General features: G+C 39.1%; 1 protein-coding gene across 3 annotated transcripts in view; it reads right to left on the bottom strand.

Moving 5' to 3' along the window:
* Positions 1-903: 903 nt before the first annotated feature.
* Positions 904-8822, bottom strand: part of ERG (v-ets avian erythroblastosis virus E26 oncogene homolog) — a 29572-nt gene continuing 21653 nt past the window's right edge. For all 3 annotated transcript variants that reach the window (XM_010295822.1, XM_010295825.1, XM_010295826.1), the window contains 4 exons: positions 6812-6880; positions 6408-6464; positions 4683-4730; positions 904-1880 (listed from right to left, as the gene is read on the bottom strand). In XM_010295822.1, coding sequence (XP_010294124.1) covers positions 1360-1880; positions 4683-4730; positions 6408-6464; positions 6812-6880 — 695 coding nt within the window. In that variant the 3' untranslated portion in view covers positions 904-1359. The remainder of the gene's footprint in view (positions 1881-4682; positions 4731-6407; positions 6465-6811; positions 6881-8822) is intronic.

Genomic DNA, 8822 nt, shown 5'->3' with positions numbered 1-8822 from the left:
TAAGCATACAGAGTTAAAATTCAAGGCCACAATATTTTTGATTGTCCCTTTTTTGTGTCTTTGGTTGGCCGAGATCAACTCGTAGTGTATAAATGCATAAGTTATATAATAATTATATAAAAAGGAAAAAATAACATTGACTTGTATACTTCATTCTGACAAACGCACAGCGTTCGCGACTCGATAAAGAAAAACTGGCGCCCACCTAACAAAAATACTTAGATGATTTCTGATATTGGCAGTCAGGGGTTGTCTCTTGCTTTAACCAATAGAAAACAAACTCCCTTAATAATGATGAGGTTCTAACTGGTAACTTTTAAATATCAAACACAATTCCAGTTTTACTTCTTTTTTAAGAGAGATGCATATTCTGATTTCTGAATTCTTCTGCTTTTCCCTTTTTTCTTTTTTTTTAATTACTATAAAATCAAGTCTGTTCCTCCTGTAATACTGGGAATGGTATGATACTGAGCAATATGTTTCACAAGTCCAAACAAGTGTTTCTTCATAGTCCCAACACTACTAAGTTTTCAGTCTTTTCAGTCTCTACTGGTAAAGAAGTGTGTTTTCTCCCATTCTCACCACCTTTGTCCTCCTCTTTCTCCTTTCTGCTTCCTCTGTCAGGTGCAGGCCTCTGGTCTACAGTCATACACTTGCCCTTCAGCACATTCTCATTTCCAATGTTTGGCTCAGGGTTCCTGTAATACTGTCAAGGAATCTTAAAGTTTGGGTTGTCTTCACAGTTTGAGTAGCTGATAACACTCTGATGAATGGAACGCGTTTGATTTTAGCTAAAACAATGCTATTATATTCCAAATCAGTTTCCACACTAAACCAGTCTCTTTTGTTGATATGTTTCTATTTTTTAAATACAGGTAGGGTTTTTTCCTTCCCCCTCCCTTCCACCCTCTTTTGTAATGATTCATATATTGTATGTTAGGTCACTATAGACTTATCCTTATATTGCTGTAGTATAGTCCCAGTTTTGCACTAGCAAGATATCAAACTTTACACATAAGCTTATCAACTTTTTAAGACCACTAGCTTCTGTAGGTTTTCCTTATCATTTCATGCTTTTACCTACAATAGTCTATTGTTGTTTGGTCCACAGAGTCGATGCCCATATACATTACATTTTAGTATCTTAATACTTCTTGAATACCTCCTTTAAATCCCTACTACAAAGAGTCTTTTTGACATCTATTTTTTAATGTGTTTTTTCCCAGCCAAACCTTCACTTGTCTCTTCAGGCACTTTTAATTCGTGTACTCCAATAGAGTTCATTGCAATTCATCAGGGACTGTATCCCAGCAAGAAAAGTCTTTGTTTGATTTTTCTGTTGTTTCTTTTTTTCCCCACTTAGTAGTAGGTGCCAAGATGAGAAGGCATATGAGCAGCTGGCAGCCTGGTATTGGGGTAGATACCTCCAGTTGGTGAATTCCAGTAAGGATTAGGGGCAGCGAAAAAGCTGGACGATGTTACGGGCAAAGCAGGGGGATGAGGAGCTACAAAGTTCATCTTCTGAGGGTGCGCATGATAGGAGCTCATGTAGGGGAGGTCTGATGGGTATTTGTACATGGACGACTCTGGGGGGTGAGGCTGGAGAGCCTGAGCGATTCCATGGAAATCAAATTTGTAGGCGTAGCGCTTACCATGAACCTTAGTCATAATATTTTTGTCATAGTAGTAGCGAAGTGCACGGCTGAGTTTGTCATAGTTCATGTTAGGCTTGCTTTTCCGCTCTCCCCAGCGCCGAGCCACTTCATCAGGGTCAGTCATCTTGAACTCCCCGTTGGTGCCCTCCCAGGTGATGCAGTTGGAATTGGAGCTGTCTGAGAGGAGCTCCAGCAGGAACTGCCATAGTTGTATCTGCCCACTCCCTGTGGGGGGAAGCAAAATGGAAATGTCAAGACTAGTGACTAATAACGTTAAGACATCAGTTCTTCCAGGCTCTCGCATAGGACCCTACTAGGAAATGTTGCAATGTCGGTTCCTACTTCTTACTCTTAACTAGTGCCCTTTCTCCCAGCCCTGCCTCATGAAATCCTAAAAAGCAGAGATAATGGTAATGTGTCATGTTTTCCCTCATCTGAGTGGCAGAATGCCATTACATGGAGATTTAATAGTTACCTAATGTCATTCAGTGTAGACAATTGATGGGGAAATAATACAGCACTCATTTAGGAAACTAATCTCTAAAGTTCAGGACAAACAGCTTTCAGTTGCGTAACATTTTGCTTGTTCTCACAGCATTATGTTGCAACTAAATGTTCTCTGCTATGGAATAAGCCTACACAAAATGGAGAAGTTTAGAGAAAGCTGGGCTCATGCCAAACCATATCATCCATTTGCAGCATTTGGGGAAATGCAGAACGGAAACTTATTAGCTTGCTGTTGCATTGCATACAACCATAGGGCAAAACATTTGCAAGAACAGTGAAAAGGTCCATAAAATACATTCGTGTCATTGTTCTGTGTCAAATGAGTTTAAATGATTATTGAAGTTAAGACTTAAAAAGTTGTTTTTTTCTCACTCCTCTGCCAATTTAGTCTTTAAAATAATTAGTCTGCTGTCAACTTCACAGAAGTGTGGTGCCCAGAGTTATAGAAACAAAATTTGACCATTTTAGACAAATGAAAGTAGATTTCAAAGGGCCTTGCCACTGATATTCATGTTAAAAGCTTAGCATTTCTTAATAAAGCAGCACTGAAATAATGCAAAATACAGCTGAAGCAGCTTGCAAGGCAATCTGTTTCACAAGCACAATGTCAGCAGAATTTGCCAACCAGCTTGTATGTGCTAACTTCTAAGTACATCTCTGACCAGGAATCGGCTGTGTTTCTTTTTTTTTTTCCAAACCAGATATATGGGTATAGTAAACAACCTTTTCTTCAGAAAGCTTATAGTAGCAAATTACAATATTAAGCTAGAGTAGCATCTGAAATCCATTAGCAGTTTATACTTCAGTGCAACTGAAACCCATATTCGTTTAAATGATATTTATCCAAACTGTCCTTAATGAATTTCTTCTGTTCCATTAACATGCATTAAGTAAACAAACAAACAAAAGAATCCATGGTATGAGCAAGGCATGCAAGTTTTAATACACGAAACATAACAAGAGGATTAGCCTTTGAAAATCAATAAACAGTTCAGCACTGGACAAAACACAAATTTTTGAATAAGCAATCCAACATATGTTTTAACATAAACACTTGCCTTCCAAATGTAATATATAGTCCTATGAAAATAAATGGCTGCTGTCAATTTCCTTTTAATGAGAGAGTAATTCCACCGATTCATAAACACACAAAACATGTTAAAGCACAGGAATGATGGTGTGTAGGAATTCCATATCTGAATGTTAAAAAAAAAAGTATCCCAATCCAGATCATGTTAGTGTCTTCCACAGTAATGAAGGCTACCAAATAGATGCTTGATAACATTGTAAAAGCTGGGGGTTGCGAACAAATTAAAGGGAGGTAGGCCCCCACTTCCAGTTAAGATCAGTGTCACCTGGAAACCCACCACCTTAGGCCATTTGGAAAATACTATTCTTAATACTTAATTGCTATTCTATGCCATGCAAAACTGTTTGGAAAGTAAGCTAATCTAGACCTGTGCTTGACATCGTTTGGGATAAAGTGAAAGGAAAGAGATCAGTATTTTGGCAATTTCATGCCTTGGAAAGCCATACAACCCTTGTAAGAAAAAACATTGTTACTGGAGGGCATTGAGGAAACCTGCAATGTGGAACCAGGAACACTGTTCCCTTTGGCTGTTAAAGCAAGGGAAATAGGAAGTAACACGTACAATATCAATCCATTGTGGCAGATTATGATGTTGATTATGGTGGTGTACAGCCACAGAGTGTCCTGCAGACTCAGAGCATCAACAGTGAAATCTGCACAGTTCAAAATCAGTGTTATTAACCCACCAAAATGGTTCCTCATCTTTAGCTAAAATATGCTACAAGCCCCTGCCCTCAATGCACCCCGTTGCCGCCTTCTTAAAGTGGGACAACATTTTTGAGGTGTCTAACCCAATTATACTTTGCAAATAGATTATGTTTTCCTGGGTTTTCCCTATATATTTTTGCTGGTTTGGGTTATTAATCCCAAAATTTTGTATTTGTCAAGGTCAGTATGGCATTGTGTTGCGTATTAGCAGAATCTGGGACACACATGACACAGATTGGTAGGAGACTCATGCCCCTCTTAAGGGGTACCTGGAAGCCAGATAGGATATCTTACAGCATTTAAGAAAATCCTGACATTTAGGCAACTGAAGTGAACAGCTGTTGATATCAGAAGTTCAAATACCTCTAATGAAATATTTGACTGACTGCATGTAACCATCTACTCTAGGATGATTTGAATAGCTCTCTACAGAGAGCTGTATTCACTACATCTGCGATGAGTATCATGGGAAATAAGACACCTAGCTCATATGTAGACACCTACATTGAGATACATGAGTTTATGTGTCTGTGACCTCAGTCCCACTCTTGTGTAATTTAGAAACCTAAACCTGCAACCCATTGGATAACATCAGGTCCCACAGAGTCATACTGAAGAGTGGTAAAATTGGTCACAACACCTTCCAGGTCTGGCATTAAGGCTGAAGTGGGGACACTAGCAGTGAAGAGAAATCCTCCTAAATCAGCAAAACTCTTTCTCACCTGGATTTGCAAGTCGGCTGCTGGTTGGTCCAAGAATCTGATATGGATCTATAAAATTGTGAAAGAAAGATTTAAAATCATGTAACAATGATGTCAAATATTTTAGGTGTTATTTTTTAATGTTGTAAGGGGCAGTGCATACCGCCTGATTGGACAGCAGGTCCAACACTCAGGAAAGCAGTTCCGTTCTCTGCATCACAATATTTGCATGTTTTCCCTTAAAATTGTGTGTGCAGGTGAACATTGTATGGATATGCATTTGTCTTTTGTACTATATTGGTGTGTACAAGTACATATTCAAACATATTGTCAATTTGGCCCAGAAGTATTCCGATTCCTACTTAAAGTACACATACACACAGGCACCCTTTGGTACTCTTGACCTTTGCAGTGTGCCAGAGCCCACAGGCCCAGACAGGTAATGGGGTGAGAGTCCTCTCTGCAAAGGGCAGCTGCTGTTTTAACCTTTCAACTAGGATTTTCAGAAGAGCCTGTGTCAGCCACACAAAGCCCATTGCATCTCAATGTTTTCCTCAAGGGATTCCCTCCAGAAATGAAAACTTATTTTGGCCTGAAGTGCAACAGGAAAAAGGGAAGGCTGTGACAGAAGTACAAAAGCCAAAATGACGGGCTGCAAGCATAGGCCTGAGCCCCTCGGTGAATGACCCTGTTGCTGGGCTGCCTCATCTCTGTAAAGCTGCTCTCAAAGGGTTGCCAGTTTTACAGCCAATAAGATAATCAGGTTACATTCCTTATGCATTTAAATAACCTATGCAGCTCACACATAGACATTAAACAGTCCTAAGGACTTATATGAAAGTATATTTCTTGAAAAATTCTCATGGTTGGAAAGCCAGATTAGATAAAACGCTATGTGGGCAAAAGCAGTATAATATTTCCCAGGCTACATGCATATGAGTTAATGAGATGTAGTCATGCATACAGTCTTATTTAGCTATAACAGAAACAGGAATAATGATTTGAAATCCATGTGATAAAAACAGGCTCGGAGTCTTTTGAGCTAAGAATATCCTCCAAATCTCTTTTATTTCCTACTTCTACCCTTTGCTAAAAGCTACATCTGACTCAGAATCTCTGTAGTGATTTCTAGCTATCTGTCCAAAACACAGTCAAATACACAATAAGGTGTAGGTCATACCCCGTGAATTAGCTGCCTTGAAAATACAAAATGCACCCATTTTGCAAAACCACTAGTCTACAAACTCATAAACTTCTACTTTCTCCTCAGTTTCCCAATAGACTGAGAATCCTTCTAATTTTTCTGTTTCATTTCAGGAGCCCAATTCAAATAGGTTTCTGTATGCTGTAACCCATTTTTGTTTCTCTGCTCATGCACATTTTCCAACTACTAGTGTTTCAACTACTGTGGAGTATATGGTCTTTTGACACCCTTACCTTCCACCTTTGTACTTAAACTGTACATAGGTACTTTGTTTAACAGCTTTTTCACTCTGCAAGGTCATCACTGCCATTAAATATTACTAAAATCAATTTTCAATGGCCATGGGAACCTTCATCTCAGATCCAGCTGTAGAGCCAACCCATACATGTCTGGGTATTTAGTGGTCACCAGCTGGAGATCTCATTAGTACTCTGAATCAGATGTTGCAGTGTGCTTCTGGTTGGTAGGTGAGAGCTGTCCTTCTCATCATGTTTAACAAACCCCATCACACACAGACATAATTCAAACAAAATGACACCCACCTAACTGAGGACGCTGGTCTTCTGTTTTGGGAACTGTTGAGGATGATGGCTGAGTAGCTGAAAATGGAAAAACCCATGTAGTTATTTTTCCGGTTTGGAAGATGGTCACCAAACCTGTGATAGATCACAGGCCCGGGACTCCTGATGCTCACCACTCAATGATGGACATAATAGGATTTAGCTTTATAAGACTATATGGTCATGGACCTGATGAAGTCCAAGTTCAAGGAAGGGTGTGGCTGCCCCAGTGACTCCACCCAGTATTGCCTGTACACAGCTAGCAGGCTTTCCAGCCAAGGCACAGGTAAAAATCCTCCAGAGCTGAATGCTGAGGTATCTCCTATGAGTTCACTTCAGAGTCTATCCAGGTTGCACCAGATGTGCACATATGCAGATTTTTTTACCTTTTGACTGAGGACTGGGGTGGGTGTGACTCGTCCATGCTGATCTCCTGGCTTGCTCATAAGGCAAATCTGCAAAGGAAAAATACGCTGATTCGTGCATATATGGCATAAAGTGTCATGCATATATGGCATAAAGTGTTTATGTCCATAAGCAGCTCATTTCTAGGGGACCCACTGGATTAGAAAAATTACTGAAGTAGGAAGGACACTCCTTGTTAAAACCTTTATCATCTTTATTGTCCCTAAAAATAACAATACCACATTGCCCTCCACATTGCTCTTTAGAGGTGCCTAGTCTTGTTAGATGTCTGAACTGCACTGAAATAGCTGGTACAAATACTTTAGAGAGTCCATCATTTCCAAAGGCTCAGAGTATACCCTTTGGTCTCCTTCCTCAGCCCAGGACACGAAGGAATGACACACACTGCACATCATGGACAATCTATACTAGAGTCTTGCAGGAAAAGTCCCACAAGAGGTCAGAGCTCAGATTAAGCATAAACTGTGGACCATTCCCTCCCAATGTCAGCATATAATAGTATTTTAAGAAGATAGACTTTAGTTGATTTAATGTGCTGTTCTTTGTTAGTCTGTTGCTGTCATCCTTTGAGATTGATCAAACCTTATAGGTTGAGTTTGAGAGTTCCCTTTCCTGCCACCTGGTCACAGGCAGATATATGTGAGACAACAGTCTCGGTTTGGTCTGTTGGGAGATTCCTCTAAACCACTGTTGTATTTTTGTGTTTGCATTGCCATCACACACTTTATTATGCTCTCCCTGTGACACTACTCCTCATGCTTGCAAGTGCTCTCTTCCTCAGATGCACCCTCTGGTCTCACTCTCATCATTCAGAATCCAACATTTTGAGATAATTAGTTGCTGCACTTTGCCAATCAACTCACTTGTTTCTCTTCTACAAATCTTTCAAATTATTAATAATTCTTTTTCCTTCACTTTCCCTTCCACATCCCAGTATCCTCACAGATCTTTAGAAATGTAACATGTGAAAACAGTGAACATGCTTAAATGTTAAACATATATATGTATACATACTATATTTCTTCCAAAAAGTGGATAGTTTTTCTCCTGCTTCATCTATTTAAATATTCCTTTCTGCTTCTTGGGAGAAGGTCCTTAACTTTACAAATCTAAATTTTCATTTGCCTTTTCTTTCATTTACTCATTACTTCTATTTCATTTAAATGATTTAGCATATAAAAATGAAGAAACTAAAACATAAAAGCTTTTTTCATAAAATACATGTAGTAAATTCAAATGTTTGGTTTACCCTTTGAAATCTTTTGCAGCTGCCTGTGCTTTTCTATGGCTAGCTTTAACACATTAGGTAAAATTGCTGCCAAAATCAGACTTACGTAGTCTGCCCAGCATCTCAGAAAGGTAGCAGTACCCACCTAGTAGAACTAAGTTGATGCAGATGATTTGATTCTTAACAGTGCTTGTGCTTTATTTTAGAAATTAATTTATTTTGGAAATTAAACCAGTTAGGAAGTAAAGAAAGTCACAGACTGGCTCTGTGCAAAACAAATGTATCTCTGCCCATTTCCAAGCACCATGAGCAGAAGTATTGAAGGGAAATAAAGTATAATGTAAAATTCACAACCAAATTGCCTTTAATTTATTTAGCCTGATTGGCTTGAGGAGCAGACTGGCACTACCAGCACTGTCATCTCCCAGAATGTTACACTTAAAAAATTTTGCTTTTGGTGATATATGCAATTTATCTTTGTATTACATTTGAATCACTAGTGTCTTTTTATCCCTGATTTCTTGAGAACTATTCCACAGTCTTGCCCTTCAGAAACTCAGAGAAAATAATGTGAATTGCGCAAGTGCTCACCTCTGAGCAGAATACTGGTGTGCAGATGAATCATTGTAACATGCAGATGTGTTGACCAGGTTGAGATCAACACTTCTATTAAACGTCATAACTGAGAGACAGCTCATGGCCTAAGGACTTTATCAGCTGGCAAAAAAAACTCAGAAACCTCT

Source organism: Phaethon lepturus, unplaced genomic scaffold (assembly GCF_000687285.1).
Source record: "Phaethon lepturus isolate BGI_N335 unplaced genomic scaffold, ASM68728v1 scaffold12491, whole genome shotgun sequence".
NCBI lineage: Eukaryota > Metazoa > Chordata > Aves > Phaethontiformes > Phaethontidae > Phaethon > Phaethon lepturus.
This window is presented reverse-complemented; position numbering and strand designations above follow the sequence as displayed.